Source organism: Notolabrus celidotus, chromosome 14 (genome assembly GCF_009762535.1).
Source record: "Notolabrus celidotus isolate fNotCel1 chromosome 14, fNotCel1.pri, whole genome shotgun sequence".
In the NCBI taxonomy this organism is placed as follows: domain Eukaryota; kingdom Metazoa; phylum Chordata; class Actinopteri; order Labriformes; family Labridae; genus Notolabrus; species Notolabrus celidotus.
The window spans coordinates 18,294,484-18,316,900 of NC_048285.1; the positions used below are offsets into that span (position 1 = coordinate 18,294,484).

Consider the following 22,417-nt stretch of genomic DNA (forward strand, 5'->3'; position numbering starts at 1 on the left):
AGTTGTATTTTTCTCTGTGGGAGAGTATCAGGTACCTCATGCACGTGCTGAATTTTCCTTTTTCTTCCAAACAGCCACATGAGGTCATTTTCAAAACCTTGTTCCCCCGTTGATTCTGAGAGCTCAGTCACATGTGGTCTGTATTTTTGAGCTCAGATAATGAAGGAAGTGAAGTTCATCACCTCGAACGTGAGGCTAAGTAGAGCCAGATCTGCCATAATTTAGTGAGGTCTTTCAGAAGTACCTTGAGCAGTATTGTGCTGAGGTCATTGCTCCACATATAGCTGGAGAAGAGTGAAGTCAGTGGGTTCGAACAGGGTTTCTGTGAAGCTTGTAGATGTAATGAGACCAGAGGGGCATGCAAAGGTTCCTGATCAGGTCCTGCTGTGTATGAAAACGTGTGGTGTAGACATAAACTCAGCTTGCCAATATGAAAAATCTGCCATGTGCAGTATTCTAAAATATTGAAATGACAATATGTTTTAGTCTGCATATTGGTTGTTATTTACAGTTCCTGTTTTGTCCTGCTGTTTGACATGTTGTACTCTGTAAAAGTACCTTTCACGAACCCAAAATAACTGAAATTGCAAAAGCTGATTACAACACAGTAATGTTTAACAGGAAGCACAAGTACCCTGTGTTTATTTGAAATTATTGGCCAAATGGTTTGAAGGATGCCTCATGTATCGATGCCTCTAACTCATTAGGTAGATGTTAAACACTAACAGTGCCAGTTATAAATGGCTAGATCAACATCTAATGGGCTACAAGCATGATTTTAAGGCTTGTCAAAGTAGTTCATGAATTAAGATTCAATTGAACTTATATTTTAGCTTCAATTGAAATGAGCTATTCTTATATGTCTTTGTGGTTTCCCTGAACCAACAAGAGCCCAAGCTTTATGAATAGTCCACTATAAAACTGGATATATTTACAAATGATAAAGAAAATGTAAATGTAGAGGTTCAATTTCTCTTTCTCATCCCATGTTCACATTTTCCTGTTTTACTCAAAGTTTTCCTCTTGTAGCATTATTGATATTATAATGTGGTTTGTAATCAAGCCTTGCCATGTCTGCATTGGACACAACAGAGCACATTAATAAACTTCAGCCTGGGTAAAGTTTTTAGCTATTAAAAGTCTGATTATATAAAAGATTACAACAATCTTTAAATCCTCATAAAGTTGGCCACTTCTTAATCTTTGCAGTACTGGTGCTTTGTTAATTCACACTCATGCCAACTTAACTTCCTAATATAATCAACAAGGAGCATGTGCAATGTGTGGAAACTGGAAAGTTTTGTGGGGAAATCTGAAATGTGTTGACAACAAATGTTATGAGTGAAAAATAGAAGTGATTCTGTTCAAAACAGGTCACCTAAAAAGAGAAACTATGAAGAAGAAGTGAAAGAAGTTCTGAATATTTACTTAACAAAAACTGTTTACTTCTGTGTTATTACTCATATGTCAGTTTTCCCCTTTTATAGTTAGACACTGTCAGTTTCACATTTTAACATATAGTGCTAAACTAATTGTAATTTCCCAAGGGGTGGTTACCCAGACTTCTTCTCAGAAAGTGTCAACAAGTGTGCCTGACTTACAGTCTGGCCCGAAAGAGTTGTCAAGCATGCATGAGTTACTACCAACATGTTTTTTAGGTGTTAAGTGTCACAAAGAGCATTAGAGCGTTGTAAATTCCTCCAAACAGCCTAAAAGGCTCCGTTCACATTCCACAGCCAACCTAGGGTGACACGTATAAATCATTAAAAACAAATAAAGCTTAAGGGACCAGACACCCCAGGCCCAGTGGCTGAAGTCCTTCACGCTTGAGCAAGTGAGCATTGAGAAGGACAATATTAAGCATACCTGGTGCTATTCCTATAACTTTATACCTACAAAATGACAGGAAGACAAAAAATATTAAAAATATTGCTCTCACGTAATGTGTATTTTACAGGCTTTTCTGTCATTTTGAATGTTTGTCTTCTGAGATGAACCTTCATTCAAATATAGCCAAATATAGCTGAAAATAATTGTTTCCTGAGTGAAGATTCAGTCATTATTGAATGAAAATGAGACAGAATTTAGAAAACTGGTCTTAACATTAAACTTCATATCACCTCTTGCTAACAGGCAGTTGCTACTACTGTTGTGACTTACTAATTAGCTAACTAAAAATGTGAATGTTAGCTTGCTAACACCTACTGAACGAAGAAGAGTGAAAATGGTAACTTGAGTATTGAATCTTGATTTGCTATTTTTTAGCAGAAGACTTTGTTAAATTGAAGTAAATGGAAAAAAAAAAGGAATGCTTTGCTTTTAATACAACACTAAAATGACCTGATACATGTTAGCAAAGTAAGCATAAACAGTATGTCCCTCTCATTAAAAACTGTCCTAACTCTAAAACAATTTTATGCATAAGTTACAATAAAATGGCCTGCATTTCTAAAGGTTCTGACAGTTTGGTAAAAGTTTAATACTGCTGTTAGAACTGTACATTTCGGCAGATATTTTAAAACTTTTTGATGCTACAGTGACTCTGTTAATGTAGATGATGTACACATTACGGAAGTCTTTACTGACTGAGATATTTAGTTTTGATGGTTAAACAGAATTCAACTTATGACTGATACAGGCTCAATACAGGATAATAAATGATACAATTCTGCTTCTCCTCGGTCACACGTTTCACAACAAGGTTACATACAATTAGTGGGTTAAAATACTTCTTAATAAAAAAGTTACAGGCAAAGATGTCTCTTTTGTTATTTTAAGATATCAAATAAAAAAATGTTAAATAAGCAAGTGGTGGGGGGGGGTGTCACATCACATTGTTCTTAAAATTTAAGGTAGCTATTAGTGTTGTGCTGCATATTAACCTGGTTAACATGTCTGCCCCGGGAAAGGGGGCAGACATGTGCTCATCGGGTTTGTTTCGTTGTCTCCTGAAGATGCCACGAGGCTACATGAGCAGCTAACTTGTAGTCATGCACTCGTGAGCAGGATGAGCTAATTCACAAATAATAAAATACACCCTCAGAGTCTTGAGACACACTCTAATCTGTGTTTAGTGAGGGTATAAAGTGGAACTGGTGGTGTGTCAGTTCATGTGATGTTTCTTGAATCTGCCTTTCGCACAATATTTGTTAAGCAGTCACATGGCAGTGGGATAGAGCCAAGTCTTATTTTGAAATTTCTGTTTCTCTGAAGCTGTCTTTATACCAAGACTTTGGAGAGGAAGTATGAACTTAATGTGAGGACAGCAGCTGCTGCCTGTCAAATGTGGTTTAAGAGACGGTGTGTGTGCAAGATGGATGTGTGTGTGTGTGTGTGTGTGTGTGTGTGTGTGTGTGTGTGTGTGTGTGTGTGTGTGTGTGTGTGTGTGTGTGTGTGTGTGTGTGTGTGTGTGTGTGTGTGTGTGTGTGTGCATCATGCTTCCCTGGCAAGCAAATGGCAGCCAAAGTGTCAGGGCGTGCAGAGTCACACACTCTTTTCATCTCTGTCCAGCTGTCCTTTCTTCCTGTCTTTCCCATTTGTAGGGCAGCACCTAATTGACAAACTCAAACAGACATACACACTTTCCAAAAACACAAAACACTCAGCTGAGCTATCCACAAATCTGATGCCTCAAATAATAATAAAATTACGGCGTATCACTTCAGCATTATCTCTCCATCCCAGAGTCATCTAACTGTAAGTCCTCAGATTCTCTCTACTCATCTCTGTATCATAGTTTTGTTTTTCCAATGTGTTTACTCTCACTGGGAATGTCTGACAGTATTGTTTATGTCTTCTATTTATGAGTCTGCATGGAGGAGAAATAAAGGCATTTAGTTGGTCAATAAGCCCTACAGCTGTCTGGTCTCCTGTCCATTACCAGAGCCATTACATCTGTTTTCTCCTCTTGCTCTCTCTCTCTATCTTCCTGCTATGAGGCTGTTTTGTCTGCATAAACATATAACGGCATGTAAAAGAAAAAGGAGGAACATCATAAATTTGTAAGGTGGTCTTTCTAAGTCTTAGTTGTTGTAGCCCAAAACACATGAAAGTAAAGGATGGAGTGCTCATAGGATAAATAAATCAGGGTGTCAATGCACTCCCTGAATCAAAGCCAAGTGGTGGCATGTTTTCCTGTTTAGCTTAAAGGAACTGCTCCGATTAATAACTTAAGAAGAAGTTAATTAATAAGCTTGTACAGTGGCCTGGGGGCTCACAGGCAGTGTTTATCTGTTTGTGTGTGCTTGTGGTTTCACTGCTGCTCTCCCAGAAGGGTGGGGCTGCAGACATATGGCCCAACATAATGATTTTATTGATTCTTTGATCTTCACGTTTTCTTCCTTATAGTCTCAGATTTCTGTGTTTTGTTTTAGTCAATGCACCATTAGTGGAAGAGCTCTTTTTCCTTTGGGTGAATTTTTAGTTCTGCTTTCAATTTCCGATTCATTTACAAGGCTGCATTCATGAGCTCATATAGTTAGTTCCTCTGTGATTTGAAGTACAAAAACCTGTTTTAAAAATAAAAACAAATTAAACTTGGATGATGCAGAAATGTTTTCTGAATAATGTATAGTAATTATTCTGTGCTTTTTTTTAAAAGGAATGTGAAGCAAATATATTTTCTTCTCCTCAAATAACGACACTGCTCAAAACAAATTCCTCAAATTCTCTCTTTTGTATGGGCATTAAATTGATTTTTCTTTGTTCACCACACGTCCATGCAAAGCCCCTCCTAACTCCCGTTATACTTCATTAGCATTGCAGATCACTGCAGTTGAGAGGGGCTGACAGGGGGGGCCCACTCCCTCAAAAACATTTCTGCCAGTCACAGCACAAAAAGAAACCACAAGCACCTCAGGCCTCTGGAGAGCAAATAGTGCCGGTGGACTTGGCTTCTATGATTAAACATGAGTTTCCATGTTAAGCACCCAAGGTCATTAGCTGTAAGAGTGGGTGGGTCATTTACATGGAAGGGTGCAGATTTACCTGAAGGAGTTAAAATGGGTCGATATTGCTATGTGAAAGTGCAGGCCACTTTATTGATTTGTCAGTCGATCAGAGTCACAACAAGCAAGGAAAACGGATTTAATGTGCAATGTTAAAAGAGCAACAGTAAAAGTGATTTATTTGAACACTTTAACAGTCCGTGGTCTGAAGCATACCCAGAGCTGGAAACCTCCTCCTGCTATATCATCCTCAGATCTGCCTGTGTGATCAATCTGCTCATTGCCTGCTCTGTCTTTTAGCTTTAACTCAATTCCCTTTCTTGTTTGTAAACCCCCCCAAGCTCTGCAGGAGCATCTGGCAGCAGCAAATTCAATCTAGCAGTCTTACTTTCACCCTCAGTGACCAGACCTCGCCCTACTTTTGTGACTAGTCATTACAGCATCCTGTTGCCTGTTGTTCCAGTCACATCAAACACACTGCTGTGATAGTCTAGCCTGGAGTCAGCGTGGATCAGCAAACGCCCTCTTTGACATTGTAGTACATCGAGTTTTCACAACACAGAGGCTGAACATCATTTTAACCGTGTCTTTGTTTTTGTCTCTGACAGGTCGCAGGAGAACAGAAATATCACCCAGAATGCTTCACCTGTCTGAACTGCAGGGCATTCATCGGTGACGGAGACACATACGCTCTGGTGGAGAGATCCAAATTGTACTGGTGAGCTTCAAACATAATGCTGGAAGGAATGTCATAGTCAGTGAAAAAACACTCAGAATCTAATGTTTTAATACTGGAAAATCAAAGCAGTGTGCAGTTTTTCGGTGTCCTACATTCCCTCCTCATTTACCAAACTTTTTATTCTTTTGGTTAGTTTTCATAATCCTCTCCTGCAGAGAGCTAATCCATCTGGAACCCCTTTGAAGTTTAACCAAAGCCACAAAAAACGAACAAGTGGCTAATGCTGCAGTTGACTGACAAAATCTGAAATTCATCCGCCTTACTTTAAGCTTCAAAGGACTTGTTGTTAACATCATGACAAACTGTGGCATTGCCTGACATGTTGAAAATTCAGAGCAACCACAAGTGCTCAAGCCTAGTATTTGAAATCTGATGCATTTTTTTGGTGACTTGCAAAGACACTTATCCAGCGAGACAAACACAGTATCCAGTGTGGAGTTATTGTAAGGTGGTAAGAGAGAATATATTTGGAAATAAATGTTTTAAAAGTTTTAATGGCTAATGTAAAAAAAAAAGGGTCTGTTTGTGTTTGGATCAGGATCAGGATGTTCTTGACTTGTGTAGCTGTAGGCTTGTGAGTGTGACTCTCACAAGCCTCAGGCTTCAAAAATAGAGCGTTCAATGTGAAACAAAGCGCAGAGACAGAACAGCCTTTGTCCTTTCCTTTCAGGGGAAGTCGATGCTGACAGTGAGATTGTCTCAGATCATTAAATTAATTGAGATGTACCAGATTGGGTGGGTTCAGTTAAAAGTTAAAACTGTAAAAAGAAAGTTGTCTGAACTAATTTTTAAAGCACTGAGTTGTTTATTATATGGAATTGTATTTCTCTTTAGTGAGCTTTCCTCATATTCTTAGCATTCTTCATGTTTTTGGAAAAGTAGTCTCCTTTGTAAAACAAACTTTTAACAGATTTTGACCCATCCATGGCCACGTGAGGCCTCAAGTCTGAACAATGACGGTACAGTGTTTCCTCAGACCAAGATAAAGCTCGTCAACAACATGTGATGCTGTTGTAATCAGGACTTGACGTCTCCCTTATGATGCTTGGCAGTTTAAGAGCCTAAAATATCTGCTTCACTCTGCTTACTTTTCTCTAACCACTTCCCTCCTCCTTCCATCCATCTCTTTTTTTCTGGCTGCAGCGGGCATTGTTACTACCAAACTATCGTCACCCCTGTGTCCCTGCCTGACTCGCCATGCTCAAGGATCCCTCACACCGTCACACTCGTCTCCATCCCAGCCACTGCAGAGGGAACCAACGGACGCAGAGGGCGAGGTTTCTCCGTGTCCATTGACCAGCCGCTTAGCCCAACCAACGGCTTCAGTCCTGAACATGGACCCACCGTCAGAGTCTCCCAGTGAGTCTTTTTTTATGTTCATCTTCCTGTTTATTGTTTGAAGAGAGCAAGGACACTGAGTCTACAGAGGTCAGCATGATGGAGGACAAAGGATGAAGAAGAATGGATTGAAAATGGAGGATAGTGTGATGGATGAGATTCATTTAAAATGTATAATAGAGTGGAAGGAAAAGGAAATGAGAAGAAATCTGAGTCACTGTTATTCAAATGAGCTGAGACTTTATCAGATCTGAAGTCTGAAGTCCAAATGAAGAATGTTTCAGTGTATGCATAAAGGTTTTCTTCATCATTGTATATACTTATTGTTCTGTTTTATTTAGGGTGGATGCGGACTGCATCAGTCCGGATGTGAAAAACTCCATTCATGTTGGAGACAGGATCCTTGAGATCAACGGGACGCCCATTCACAACGTCCCTCTGGATGAGGTATTCCCCACACTCCCTTGCATTGTTACTAGAATGACTGACTCCACTGTAAAAATGCAAATCTTGCTTATTAATACCGGAGGTTGGGGACGGAAAATGTCCACCTTAGAGCTTCGGTAATTACAATGTAACAATAATTGTCTCCTTTAACTCCTTCAGATTGACCTTCTGATCCAGGAGACGAGCCGGCTGCTGCAGCTCACCATCGAGCACGACCCTCACAGTCAGGGGCAGGAGGGCGGCTCCTCATCAACAGAGGAGCAGGTGGACGGCCCCCTGTCCACTCCTCTGTCAGAGGGTCCCAGCCCCATCCTGCCCATCACCCAGCCCCCCAACTCAGACTTCAGCCACAGAAAATCCCGCATCATTACGTAAGAATTTACATTTAAATGTGTGACAAAATATCTAAGTGTAGATCTTTTTCATTCAGCTTTGATAGAACTTGAGCTTGTTGTTAGGAATTCTCTAACAGTGTCCAGTGTTTCCTTTTCTCATACATTTTTGAGTGAATTATTTTGCTGAGCATTACAGTCTTTTCACATTCAGTTTTCAATCAGATTTGTACCATAATAATAAGGTCATTTGGCCTTTTAGCATACACTATTTGTGCCCTACATAAAGATGAACCTCAGGGAATTTTTCTCATAGCAGCAAACACTATTTAAATATTAATCCCTTCCCTCACTGTGTCGTCCTCATCTCTCATTTTCCTTTTCCTTCTCTTCTTTCTCTTCCTCTCCTCGTCCAGGCGGAGCTACAGCATCGATAAGTCACCAGGCTCCAGCAATGCAGCATCCCCCGTCTCCCAGAGGAAGGACATCAATCGATCAGAGTCACTCCGAGTCGTCTCCAACCGGACGCACCGCATCTTCCGCCCCTCTGACCTCATCCATGGAGAGGTGCTGGGGAAGGGCTGCTTCGGACAGGCCATCAAGGTCAGACACCGTTAGCATGTGTTTATACCAGCATTTTTATGAAGTGCTTGTGCTGTATACATAGATCAATACATAGTCATACTGAAACTGCCCTGTGGGCGGCAGTATTGAGATAAGTGGAGGAACTGTGGAGAGACAGAAGTTTAAATATTTGTAGTTATGACTCCTACTGGAGTTCTGAAAATGTGTTTCTCATGCTGACACACTTACAGTGGGATGAAAGCTTCACAAACTTCCGTGTTTTGTTCCAGGTGACCCACAAGGAGACGGGGGAGGTGATGGTGATGAAAGAGTTGATTCGCTTTGATGATGAGACTCAAAGAACATTCCTGAAAGAGGTGAGTAGAGAAGGACAATCACAGACACTTGATCATTCAGGAGTGTAAGTTTTACTGAGTTTCATTTTTAGAATCCGTCTCACATCATGAATTAAAAAGCTCATAATTCATTTCCTTAAATACATATTTTTTGTTAGATTTAAGTGACGATCTGCTGCTAGACAAATTATTTGTATGAAAACAGAAAGCACCCTAAAACTGCTGAGAAAATTTGTGAAGTGAAAGAAAAATGTTTTTCTCAGTACCTGACTAAACACTGAATACTGTCGCTATAATTAGCTCCTCCTCTGTGTGAATGTACTTTGTTATGTAGGGCATGGTGGCTGAATAAAAAAGATGAGTTCTCTCGGCTGAATTAATGAAAGTAAAAAACAAAATCACCTCTGAAATAGAGCAAAAGAGAAAGTTTCATTTGGAAAGTAAAAGAAGAATATGCAGAAGTTTAGACTAGTGTAGACTTGAGTAACCGATACCCTGGTAGTGTCCTGAACTCCTGATGCTCTTGTTTGATATTCAGTATCTTAGACTCAATCATCTGTTTTAATTGGGATGTTTGAAGTTCTGGAAAATTGTTCCTGTTCTGCTCAGCCTATCAGCATTGGGTTTATCATGAGGTTACGATAGCACTGAGTCTTTGCTTTGTAATTAATGAGGACCAAGACAGAGTAGAGGGAGCTGCTATAAAACAACCCCACTCCCCCGGCCATAATGAGTCTGATTATTATTACAGCCTGATGTTTGTTTGTAGTCAGCCAGAGTCTAACATTACTGACTCTCTTGTGATCTCATTTGAAGGCCCACAGCTTCTCCGGTGAAGCTTGGAAAAATATTTCACACATATATTTGAAGGGTAATATTTCATATGAATGCGTGTAATAGTGAGCAGCCTTCTCCTCCCTTACAGCTGGATCCTGAGGGGCAAATATTTCATGAGGTGTCACATGATAGTACAGCTATTTTGTACCCCTTTCCTTGTAAGCTTTGCCCCAACACCTTGTGAAAAAACCTATGCTGAGGCTGGCAGTGTGCTTTAACAAAAACGTTTCATCAAAAAAGTAGTTTGTTGTTGTTGTGTTTCAGCATGAAGAATAGATTGAGATCAATCATGTGTCTTATGAAGCGATTGTATGCCCCCAGTAGGCTAACCTTAGCTCAAAGACTGCCCCTACGTAAAGTCCAGTATAAAACCCCTACAAAAATAGCTGTTTGTTTAAACCAAACTCTGATCCTATACATAAACAACTTGTAGTATTTTATTTGTGAGCTTAAGAGGTGCTAAGAAGGTCTTGCTAAAGTGGCTTGCCAGAGCTAGAGCTGAGTGTTTCCCCTGTCCCTAGCCTCTATGCCATGCTAAGCTAAGCTAACCTGCTGCTAGATAAAGCTGCATATGTACTGTGCAACTATTTGTTGGTCTTTATATTTATAGCTGATGTTATTGTTATTATTATTATATTTTTATTTTTATTTTTATTTTTATTTGTAGGTCTTATTCTTATGCCTTGTACAAAGAGAGCACAGTTTACCTAAGTCAAATTCCTTGTGTGTTCAAGCAGACCTGGCCAATAAAGCTGATTCTGATTCTGATTCTGAAGTATAGGCAAAAAAGGTACATTTACCAAAAAGTGAAGCATTGCTATTATAATGCTTTTTTTTAATCATCAACTTGTCTTGAGGCGGTCAAATAGATAACAAAGGGACGTGAAAAAAAACATTTGGACTTTTCTTCATCAATCTGCATCTAGTTATACCAAAAATGTGATGCTTTAAAAATGCTTGCAAAATGATTTGTAATTTAAAGCCATTCTTTAATTAGCCAGAAGTATTTTGAAGTTATGATTCAATTGAAAACTGTAATTATGTCAAATTGCCCTCTGCTGCCACCCTCAGGAATGTTCCAAAACAGCATGCAAGATGGCCCATCTGAGTAAACAATCACTAATGCTTTGTTTTCATATTGTTACCACTTCAACAGGTAAAGGTCATGCGCTGCCTGGATCATCCCAACGTGCTCAAGTTCATTGGAGTCCTCTACAAGGACAAGAGACTCAACTTCATCGCAGAGTACATCAAGGGAGGCACTTTGAGAGAAATCATCAAGAAAATGGTAAGAGTGAAATGAACACTGCACAAAATATAATGTGTCAACTTCCTGTGCAGTATTTGAAATAAATGTCTTTATGCCTTTATATGTCAGCAGCTGATTAAGATTTGTGTTGTGATTTTATTTCTCACAGGACGGCAACTATCCCTGGAACGAACGAGTCAGTTTTGCAAAGGACATAGCGGCTGGCATGGTAGGTTCAAAGACAGAAACGTGCAAGTACTTTTTGCAGATTGTTTCTTTAAATGCTTATAATTTGCCTTCTTAAACAAAGGCAGGAAAATGCCTTGATGTTGCAGCAGTTAGGAAAGGTGCTGAGTTTCCAGTTATCTTCATTGCTCTCTCCCTCTAGTGGCCATGTTAGTGAACTACAATTATTTAGTTACAATGCCCACAATCATTCCATCCTCCTCTGAGGAGATGACAGCATGAATTCCTTCAGGATTAGACAATTGCTTCTCCATGATTCCCCTTTGACATAAATACAATGATGAATGTTGTTCATGTCTGGATTGTTGTATTCACAAAACCAGCTTCATGCAATGAAACAAGGAAGGATTGTTCTTCCTGCATGTGTTTTAGATCACCACTAAACATTTCTGTTATGTTTTTTCTTTCCCTCCTGCCTTCCTGTGTTCTCTTACCCATCTATCTATCTATCTGTCATTCAGACATATCTGCATTCCATGAACATAATCCACCGGGACCTCAACTCACACAACTGCCTGGTCAGAGAGGTAAGAGCTTGTTTACTCCTGGACATACAGTATGTTTTCTTTAAGGATTTAACATACGGCACCTGTCATGCACTGCAGGCTTTCAGATAGAAAAACAAAGGAGGGCTTTGTAAGCAGGAGCTGTGACACGCTAAGCCTTCTTAAAACACACTCTTCAAAAATAACTTCCAGCTTACACGACTCAAACAGACACAGCATTGTTCAAAACATATCACATGACAAACAAAAGGTTTGCATTGCTGAATGCATGTATGATGACATCAGAAAATCAGAAAGCTTAAGCCGAATCCAGCTTTCTACGACTGCTTAAAACGTATGTCCTCTATCTACATTCTTTTGTGATTTGGGCCACATGTATGCCTTTAGCACAACAATAACAGTTTGTGAAATGTGTCTTTTTCTGTCTAGGACAACACTGTTGTGGTGGCAGACTTCGGGCTGTCTCGGCTCATGGTGGACGACAAACACGAGGAGAAGTTGTCGCAGGGGAGTAAACTGTCTGGCCTGAAGAAGCCGGACCGCAGAAAGAGATACACTGTGGTGGGAAACCCTTACTGGATGGCTCCTGAGATGATCCACGGTATGAGCTACAGGGATACTCATGTCTTTGTGTCATTTTTAATAAAATCAAGACGCCATTTACCATTAACTAAGATAAGATGCAATCCTCGCATAAAGGTATTATTGTCTTAATTTTGTTGCCGATTTTGTTTCCAGGGAAGAGCTACGATGAGAGAGTAGACATTTTCTCCTTCGGTATCATGCTCTGTGAGGTGAGTGACTTCCACTCACTACTTTCTCACTGTTTGATCAGCAGAACTAAAGATGCTTCACAAACTTAAATAATGCTTACCTGTCATGTGTAGAAGCAGCATTCCTTGACGCTTTCACAATCTTCTTACTCCTAGGTGACTCACCAGTTTTAATATTCAAAGATGTTTACCAGCTCAGTGACAATATTAGGGTTTTCATTGGAGTTAAACTGAAAGTCATTCCTTCTTACGTCATGGTTTTACTTTAAGCTGGTTTACTTTGCATTTTGACAGGTTTTCTCCTAAATACTTCGGATTCTAAAACTCAGAGTGTTATCTCCTCTATAAATATTTGGTTAAAACTTCTCATTCACTTTATGAGGGAAACATGCTGCTTTTCCGAAGTTCCTCTTCTCTGGGAGAGCTTTTTGGAGACCCGAAAAGATTGAACTTTTTTTCCCAAATAAAAATGCAGCACCGGAGTGTGGTGAGCTTTGGGCCTGGCACAGAAACCACCCACATAATTCGGGCTCAACAGTTTAGTTCAGACACTCGGAGCATGACTTCCCCAGATGGACACCATTAACCAGAAAACAGAGCTGGGATTAGAGAGAGCTGAAAAGCAATGTTGTCTTCATGTGGCTTCTGACAGGCAGACTAACGGTAGTTGCGGTCTGCTTGGAAGGACCAGCTTCAGTTTGGAGGGTTTACTGGTTTCCAGCAGATCGGCACAGGATGGCTCTCTTTTATACTCTTGACAGCTCTATCTTTAACATTTTTTGTTTTGTTTTTCTTGTTCTTTCCAGATCATTGGCAGGGTGAACGCAGACCCAGACTACCTCCCCAGGGCAATGGACTTTGGGCTTAATGTGTCTGGCTTCCTGGAGCACTACTGTCCCCCAAACTGTCCCCCTGCCTTCTTCCCCATGGCTGCTGTGTGCTGTGATCTTGATGCAGACAAACGGTCAGACATAGATTCAAACTGAAAAGTTACCTAAAGGGACAGTTCATCCAACATAATCATTTTTGTCCTCTCACTTGAAGTTTGGGGAGTTTTGTATCTGGAGGCTGTAGCTAACCCTGATGTAATATATTCAGACTCACATTCTGACTTTTGTTTTTATAATGACTGTGTTATGTTGGCTTTTGGTTGAATATGAATAGATCTAGTATCATTCTAAACTGAAACGTCTTTATTCTCATTTTTTAGACCTGCTTTCTCCAAACTGGAGGGGTGGCTGGAGAATCTTAAGATGCACTTGGACATTGGTCTACCCCTGATGTCTGAGCTGGACCATCTGCACAAGGCCTTCTGGCAGAAAAACAGCATCATGCGCCCTGAAAACGGCCTGCACACCCACCCTGAACAACCGGAGTAGGGCCGAATGCGACCGGAAGAGTGGGAAGTTAGAGTTAACCCCATATGGGCAGCCATCTCCTGCCTGGGTGGCTGGAGGAGAGGATGTGAACACTCCTCCATGTTTGAAGCAGATGCTGGGAGCGTTGGCTGGCTCAGGCTCAACGAGTGGACTCGGGGGGGAGAGTGTGGCTCTGAAGAGCCACTTGTGCAAGATGCACACACATTTTACGTCAAATCTAGAGAGATTTACTACAGTAGCTTGAGTCTTCTGCAGCCAAAGCTTCAGTGGATTATGTCATATGCAATCAAACCCGACTTTCAAATCATGACGTGTAGATTTAACCTTAGTGGTCATTCCATTCAAGGATACTTTCCTGTTCTTACTGTAGTGTGTATATTCATGTGGATTAAGCATAAAAACATAGATTACAGCAGATCTTCAGCCTCCTCACTTTAGGCCCTTACAGAGTACATTGTGCCGTGTGTTTGCAGGTGTTTCTTTGTGAGTTTGGTTTTGCTTTTAGTTTGGATATCAACTCTGAACTTCTGAATATTACCAAGGAGAGGAGTTTGTCTGTGACTTCAGACACAAATGTTTAAGATCCACTTGCTGTCCACGTGTACAAGTCAAACAAAACCTTTCAAGCTTTAAGTAGCTCACTGAAGTGTGCATGACTGTAAATAATGCTGTCAGGTCAAATCCTGGTTCATTGTGTTGCTCTGACCTTGTTTGGTCGTAAACTCCTATATCCACACGTGTCTGTGGCACTGCCCCTGTCCAACATGTATTGTGTAGCACTGACTTAACATTGAGTTACACATTATTTGCATACATGTGGTACGTTGTTTTAAATTTCAAGAGCTGTTATCTCATTCATATTGACATGGCATCGTATACATTTGAACACATACCATTGTAAATAGCTGGCAACATTGTAAATGTTTTAAATATTGTAAATGTAAAGACATATTTTATATACGTAAGCTACATTGCCATATTTTTATTGGATGACCAGTGAAATTGAAATTAAGGAGAGTTCAAGTTTGACTGCGATTAATAGGACACAGCCAAACTTCTTCCTTTTTTGCTGTTTTTTTTAAATACTGTCACCATTGTGGCAAGTTGAGAGCTTTTAGGTTTTGAGAATAAGAGAAATTGTATCGACAGGAATTATCCCCTACCCTCAGTCCAAACACATTTGATGTTACATTCTGTCATTGTCCTCCATCTTCAAAGAGATGTCAGAGTTTTCAGGTGCCGCTTAAGGTGGGCTGGAGTACATTTATTTTAAAATTTAGACAATCTTATCACGTCAAATTAGCTGAAACAAATCTGGACATTATGATCAACACCGTTATGTGATTTGAGAAGTTTGAACGCTTGAATGTGTTTTTGAGCTGCTAACTGAATGAAATAAAAACACATCAACACTGGTATTCTAATTTTTTTTTTTTTAATTGGCATTTCTTAGGTTGTAAATGACATTTCATGTACTGTTAAAAATCAGCTCTTACATGGGGTGAACCAGGTGGGACTTAGTGTAATGAGATTATATTGTAAAAAGGAAATATAGAATCTTCTATTAATCAATGTTACAGAGCTACTCTTGCTTTAAACATCTATGTTCCCATCCTGCCCCCTCTCTCCAGCCGACTATTTTTCAAGTATTTAAAAAAAGTTATTCATAGGGGTGGAGTTTGGTTTAGACCTGGCATGAAGTGACACAGTAATTCTACTATCATCTCATGTACTGTACAGTGATTCAGATGTATTACATCACCAGGTACTGCCTCATCATGTCAGCTGTCTGTTCTTGTATTCGTCTCTCCTCTTAGTGGACAGCCCACTCTTTGTTTACATGTAAATGTGTGCTGTAAATATCACTCATATGTATGTAATTGTCTTAACCCCTGTCTGCGTGCATTGCATAAATATGCGCACTCCCATAACAATAATCTCTTCCATGCTCAGTTTCTCTCTTGCACCTTCTAATTTTTCTATCTCTGGACTAAAAATCTGTTTTTCTTAATTTCATGCCGTTGTTTTCAAAAGCTGTGTGTTGTGCTAAGTCTGCTCAGCTTAGATTGAGCTGATTTCTCTTTAAATTATGTCATTTTAAATAAGAAAACAAAGAGTGAAAGACAAAAAAAGTGGACAGAAAGCCAGACTAAAAAGGAAATGAGAAAAAACACAGCATCTGTTTTTTACACTGATATAAATAACCACTGAGATCTTTTTGTATAGATTTTTAATTTGCACTATTTAACTATATGGCGTGTTGAAGCCATGTTTGTTAATTTCCTCTCTTGGGCTAACTTGTGATAAGGAAATAAATTGTGTCGGTTCAGGTTGTTATATGAATGCAAAGACACTGATAGAGCCTTTCAACTGTAAAAATGGGATCTGAGAAATTCATCCTCTTGAAAACAACATTTCAGATTATCCTTATGGATTTTTTCTTTGGTTTAACTTAAAAAAATCAATACTTTCAGAAACCTTTTCAATCCCTCAATTTAATTTATTTTGAGATCAGCCATACAAACTTAAACAGACCTAAAATACCAACACTACCACTTTCAAAGTTGTGATTTTGTTTACCAAGAGGATGTCTTTTCTCAGCTTGCCTGCTGCCTACAGACTGGTCCTTTGTGAATGATGTCCTGTGTTGTTTCTGACTACTTGGTTTTGTATGTGTTGCCCACAGAGGCTGCAACCACTGCAGGTCTTTCTGATAAAAGAGCACTTAAACTATCTCACCTCTCACCTCTTCATAACAACTCTTTTGGCTCAGGGCCGCACTTTTCTGGAGCATAAGTCGCTTGATTCAGTTAATTCAGCAGATTAACAGGATAGCAGCTTTTAACCGTAATAGTAAAACTCACAGGGCATGTAACCTGTCAGTGTTTAGGCTGATAACACAAAATGCGCTTATGTAAAACAAGCACCCCCTCCCGGTTGATGTGTTCGTCTGCGGGCATGCACTGTACACACTTGATGCTTAGCCGTGTTTCTGTCTTCAGTCCCGTCTGAGCCATGTCAAGCATGTTAGGTGTGACTGTGAGGAAACGTTGATGATCACTGAGAATGTCGCCGCAGCACTTCTTTGCAAAGGATCTTTACCTCTGAACAATGCTGTGCCTTTGTTGTAAGCTAGCCTTGCCAACGACTCGAAAACGTGAACTGATTTCCTTTTTTTTAATGTATCATATGTGCAAGCCTGATTCAAGTGGATTGAATATCATTGCTGATACTGTGTTGTATGAGATTTCATCTTGTTCTGTATTATATTTATTTTTTCCAGATCTCCATTGTCAGTTTTGATAATTTAATATTATATTTCTTTTGGTCTTATTTAATTTTTTTACACAAGCTGTGAAAACAATTCTGCACTTTAATCCTGAACGTGAACATTTAGACGATGAGGAGGCGACTGTTTTTTTTTCCTTTTGTCACAGCTAAAAATAAAACTGTTGCTTCTAAAACACACTGAGAGACTCTGTTCATAAATTGTGTTTCTCTGAAACCAGATGGCATCCCAATGAAAAAAGGCATCTTGGTTACACACTGTGCCTTTTTCTACATCTTCTTCTGTTAGTGAATTACACACTAGGGCAACAGATCCAATTGTATGTGCAAAATCTGCTTCACTGACTTCACACTACAAGCGGACAGCACTATAAGCAGGCAACATGAGTGAGTCAAATTGTGCTTGTGTCATATAAGCACATAAAAGCACATAAAAGGCAATGTGTCAAAAATAGTGCTTGAAGGAGGAAAGGTGGAATGAAACAGCTTAAATTCACCACCAGATGTCACTATTTGCTCTTTACAGCGAATAAAACATGGCAGAATGTCAAAGTGTAGGTAAACAAATATTAACAGTACACACCAAGTGTCATTCACTCTCTTACTATAGATATTCCATAAGACCACAGGCAGAAAAATAACCAGATTATTTTTTTAAATAGAGGTCACCATAAAGTACAGATACTCCATTGCAAAAAAGTACTGCACTAAAAATAATACTTTCAAAGTACAGAGGTATTTTCAACAGACTTAACTTGAGTAAACCAAACTGAAGGTCTTCATAATATAAAAAGTCTTTATGAAAAGCCCTAAATATAGATACAATAGTTTTACATGACAGAATTTTGTTTATTTTATTTTACATTTTGAATAAATATATATTTTTTATGTTGTGATGTTGATAAATTAACATGAGACACCTCTTCTGTCACATGCTGCCCAGATTTTTATGCTGTATTTAGCTGGTTTGGAACGCATATATTACCTAAGATGGAAGGAACCTCTGAATACCAATAGCCTTTCATCAACTGTGACATTAGAAATGCGAAATAATACTTTTGACATTTTTTTGGGGGGGGGGGATTTATGAACTTTAAAATGGGTCAATTTGACCCACAACATAACAGGAGGGTTAAGAATAAAACGAGTAGTTAAGTTAAATTAAGTTGTAGTAGTAAAATGCGGGTAAGTAGGCCCCAACTGAAAATAAGCACCTCAGTAGATCACTTAAGTTAATGTGTGAAATTACATTAAATTACTTTAGTCTTGTAAAGTAGTCGGTGGTTACCCTTTATATGAATAGAAACTAATAAATAGAGGTTTTTATTAGCAAATGAGCAAAACTACTACAAAGTTTGCAGCTTTAATGATGCACATTTTAATACTCCTACAGAAATTGCGACACCACTCCTGAGATGGGGTGGAAGGGTATATATGTTTTGAAAGTAATGCTTTTACATTCAAATGTTTTTATTTTAGTTGTATACCTGACCTCCATACTCTATCGCCCACCTGACTCTACTGTCGTGAATTTGGCCATAAAATTGGGCTATTTCTTTACAGGTGCAGCACGTGACCTGTCTCCCATCACATCCACGTGCGATTGTTTTCATTCCACTGCTGCAGCTGAAAGGCTGCTGTCTCATGACGTCACGAGGCTGCTCCGTTTCTCGCCCGTTTAGGACGGCTGCGATCTGTGCGCGTGAGTGTGTGTGAATGTGTGTGTGTGCTGCTACCAAACAGTCATACTCACACACACACACACAAAAGAGCAGGGGGACGGGTTTGTCCGGTCAAACACAACATACAGCCTGTCATTTCACTGCAGTTGTGTAGAGATTGAGAGAGGATATTAAGGACATATCGAAGAAGAAGAAGTAGGGGAAAAAGAAGAGGAAAACGTAGAAGAAGAAAAAAAGGAGGTCGCAGCCATCGGCGCTAGCTAAGTGAAACTTTGAAAGATGGAAAATTCGTCCAGCAACCACCGGTTTCGCTCAGTAATGTTCAACCATGGTGAGTAATATTTGACTCTGCATGAGGGATGTGTTTTCTCTGTCAGGTGATTCTTGCATTAGTCGGATTGTACATCTCGACACAGATTTCTCCTTTAAATCGTGTTTTTATTCATTACTCGAAGCCGACAAACACACAAACATGTCACTCTCCTTATATCGATTCTGTTTGCACACATTTTGATCGGAGATAAGAGTGCATTTTTTGAAAATCAATGTCGAAAAATGACACTTTCACTGGACAGTGGGTACATTTCGTTCTTAGGGCGAAAATCCCTGAAAAATCCTGCAGCCTGAGCTCCACACGGGACACGGCGGCAGCAGCACACTGTAATTCTGCAGTTATGCAAGAGTGGTACCAAGACTCACCACACTAAACTATTTCTGTACCACGAAAAGATAGAGCTGTATTTCAATGATGGACTGAGGGGCTGCAGTCGTATCCAGGTCACACTGTTTGCATGTTTACTCTAAAACCAGCAGCTCTGGATCAGTTTGTTGTGTCAAGGAGCTTTTGTCACTTAAGACAATGAATGTATAACTTGTCAGCCGAAATCCACTACCATACCTATCCTACCTAAAAATGTAAGTTATTATTATACAAATCAGTTAACATTATAATTTTACTTGGATCTGTCTATCTTTGGTTTCCATCTACCTGTTTATTGACCTGTGTGCAAGATATTTTCCTGCCCTAGTGTACTACAATGAAAACACTTCAATCCATAGCAGTATTGAATGTACACATAAGCTAATATCTGCAATAATCAGCTGGTATATTAGCCTAGCTCTGCTTATCACTATAGATTAAGCCTGTTTTGATGGCATCCAAAAGATGTCATATTGTCATATTATGTCCTTATGTAGCTTTTAGTCATTTTTTAATCGTATGGTGCTATTTGCGCTTTTCTTTTCTTCTGTTTTTGTTTGTTTGTTTGTTTGTGTTTTGGTTTCTCCTCTACCTTCTTATTCTGATTTTATTTTTGTTTAATTTTGATCTTTTTAGGGAGCCTTTTTAACATCTGGCAAGGGACTACGGATGTAAACTAGTCTTTTGGCTAATTCTGGCATATTTACAGAAGTGTTAATTAATATGCATGGTCCTTTTAAATCATAAATAAATAAATGTAGCGTCATGTTTCCATCTGTATCAGATGCAGATCACCTGTTTCTTATCATGTCTCTGTTGGCTCCCAGCCTGTTCCTATCGTATGAGCTCCTGAAAAGAAAAGCAGCAGCTTATTTCCAGTCACAGCAGTCTCATGATATGGAGCACAGAAGGCTGCAGTCACACTGAAACATCTGGCATGATGAAACTTTTGCCCTGAGGTGTAGAGGGGTGGGTGTGTTTGGGACAAAGATGTAGAGGAGAAAGTAAGAGTCCTCATTCAGATAGCGGACAGAGATAGTGCTGAATCTCCATGTGGCTTTCTTCAAGCATGTGGTGATCATGTGCTAATGTGCAGGTCAGATTTGATGGTTATTAAATTGCAAACATAAAAAAAGGCCAAAAGGGAACTTCTATGTCAATTGATCTTTAACACAAGGTCCAATTGGTCCTTTTTTACTCAGTGCAGTGCTATTTGTAGATATATGACTGAATTACAAGACTAGGTCTAAATAAAACTTTATATTACTGCATTGGTTTAACCAGAAACCATGAAAGTACCCTTTTGAGGACACTAAGAAACAAACATATTCAGAGCCGTTTTGCATGTTTTAGAGTTATTTCTATATTGGATCTCTTGTGTGTTTTAAAGTGAGATGGTAAGCCCTGTGAATCACCTTCAATATCTCTGTGAAGTCTGTCTTCAGGTTTTACACCAACATGTGTGCTCATTTTTACTTACGGTTTAACTTTCTGGAAATTTATACCTATGAATCTAGACACACACAAGTTGTAAATACACTATATGAAATGTAATACTTATTCTTCACTAATTTTCACTTCCAGCTGAAACGATCTGAAAGCTGTTGGTGGAGCTTAGATCTAGGCCCTGTTTACTAAAAAAATATATCTGATTGACATATAAAGCAACATTTATTTATTTTTTACCAACATCAGCCCTGTCTCAACTTATAAACAGAGTAAAAAGCTCCTGGTAGGAAAGTGAGTGTGGTGTGGAAGGGTGGCATAGTCAGCAGTTGCTGACATTCCTCAGGGAAAGCCTTGTGGAGGGAAGCTAACATCCTCGCCGCCGCCTGTGGCTGCACTGACAGCATCGTTGGTGCAAGACCTCAGCATGTAGGTCAAGAGATGAGCCTCAAGAAATTAACAAGTCAAGCAAGTGGCTGTTATAGCACAGCAGAGGAATTTAACGTCGATCACATGATCTCTGTAATAAGGTGTTTTAGCTCTACATTTGAAGACGTTTTCGGAGCGCTGTGGTCATGGCTGGTTTATTTATCTGTCCGTTTGTTTGCTCTGTAAACAGTGCACAGGAGTCATATTTACATGTCATCCTGCTGCCACGGTAATTTCAATCAAAGTGCATCTGGAGTTTTGCCTGCTGATGCCAACTCTGTTTTTAAGAGCAGCAATATACTGCTCATACATTATATATTGTCCATATGCAGGGAGGACTGAAGCACAGCCTGCCAGCTGTTACATTTCAGCTGCGTCTGAAGTGGATGCACATGATGGAAGAGGCTCTGACGACATTTCAGTCCTCTGACCTGCATCTCAGCTCGGTCTACTGTATGAGCTCACAGCCAGAGATGGTCCTGAGTGTAAAGCAGATAATCAATATTTGTAGCTCTGCCAGTAAGTGTGTCAGAGTAAAGAAAATTGTTTTGACCAAAAGAACTGTAAGAATTAGTAAGCAGCAAACATCATGAAAATTTGAGCTGACTCTCAGCCAATTAGATGAGTGGCCAGCAGAGTGTTTTATCTGCATGGGAATACTAGATTACTAAATGTGTCATTAAGAAATAACTATGTCTGTCCTTGATTGTTGCACATCATGCTGCTTCTTCAAGTGCAATCAAGTTCTTCAAAAATGGAACCCTCTTGGAAGAACAAAAAGCCTACTATGAACCCAGGCATCACTGTTTGGGCAAGACACAACCCTGCTCATCTTTAAGAAGACATTTCATGCAGTCTTTAAGTCACCTTGCACACCACAGCTAGTGTTCCTCAGAAATTAAAGTCTCTGATCAAATCTGAATGCATCACAATGCTTTGTGTATGAAGTGTGAAGTTTACATATCCTGGTGTTGAGGTTTATACGGACATCTCTCAAACGTATCTGTGACTGCTTTTGATTTTTAAAGATCTTTGTTCAAATGTCTGATCACTAGTAGGTCTGAAATATTCAAATAATCAGTCTAAAACACATTTCCAAGCTTGAACTTTCATACATAACATGTTCGTAACAACTAAAGCCCAAGGCAAAATATGTATGT

The 22,417-nt window shown here is 39.5% G+C and overlaps 2 protein-coding genes and 1 long non-coding RNA gene across 6 annotated transcripts in view; 2 read left to right on the forward strand and 1 right to left on the reverse strand.

Moving 5' to 3' along the window:
* Positions 1-17,180, forward strand: part of limk1a (LIM domain kinase 1a) — a 47,874-nt gene extending 30,694 nt beyond the window's left edge. For all 3 annotated transcript variants that reach the window (XM_034700687.1, XM_034700688.1, XM_034700689.1), the window contains 13 exons: positions 5,555-5,664; positions 6,829-7,044; positions 7,365-7,470; positions 7,630-7,841; positions 8,219-8,405; positions 8,657-8,743; positions 10,716-10,847; positions 10,978-11,037; positions 11,516-11,581; positions 11,990-12,161; positions 12,299-12,354; positions 13,140-13,297; positions 13,544-17,180. In XM_034700687.1, the coding sequence (XP_034556578.1) occupies positions 5,555-5,664; positions 6,829-7,044; positions 7,365-7,470; positions 7,630-7,841; positions 8,219-8,405; positions 8,657-8,743; positions 10,716-10,847; positions 10,978-11,037; positions 11,516-11,581; positions 11,990-12,161; positions 12,299-12,354; positions 13,140-13,297; positions 13,544-13,712 (1,731 nt within the window). In that variant the 3' untranslated portion in view covers positions 13,713-17,180. The remainder of the gene's footprint in view (positions 1-5,554; positions 5,665-6,828; positions 7,045-7,364; positions 7,471-7,629; positions 7,842-8,218; positions 8,406-8,656; positions 8,744-10,715; positions 10,848-10,977; positions 11,038-11,515; positions 11,582-11,989; positions 12,162-12,298; positions 12,355-13,139; positions 13,298-13,543) is intronic.
* LOC117825068 lies at positions 8,001-12,515 on the reverse strand. The gene is made up of 3 exons (XR_004633774.1): positions 12,435-12,515; positions 8,616-8,734; positions 8,001-8,383 (listed from the first exon to the last, which is right to left on the reverse strand). It is a non-coding gene; the product is annotated as an uncharacterized LOC117825068 (long non-coding RNA).
* Positions 17,181-18,584: 1,404 nt separating the features above from the next.
* sept4b (septin 4b) overlaps positions 18,585-22,417 on the forward strand; it is a 52,145-nt gene continuing 48,312 nt past the window's right edge. Inside the window, exon 1 of one of the 2 annotated variants that reach the window (XM_034700694.1) lies at positions 18,585-19,013. Coding sequence is in view for 1 of the 2 variants with exons in the window: in XM_034700692.1 (XP_034556583.1) it covers positions 18,962-19,013 (52 nt within the window). In the remaining variant the exon portion in view is untranslated. The remainder of the gene's footprint in view (positions 19,014-22,417) is intronic. The other variant, XM_034700692.1, reaches the window with a different exon arrangement.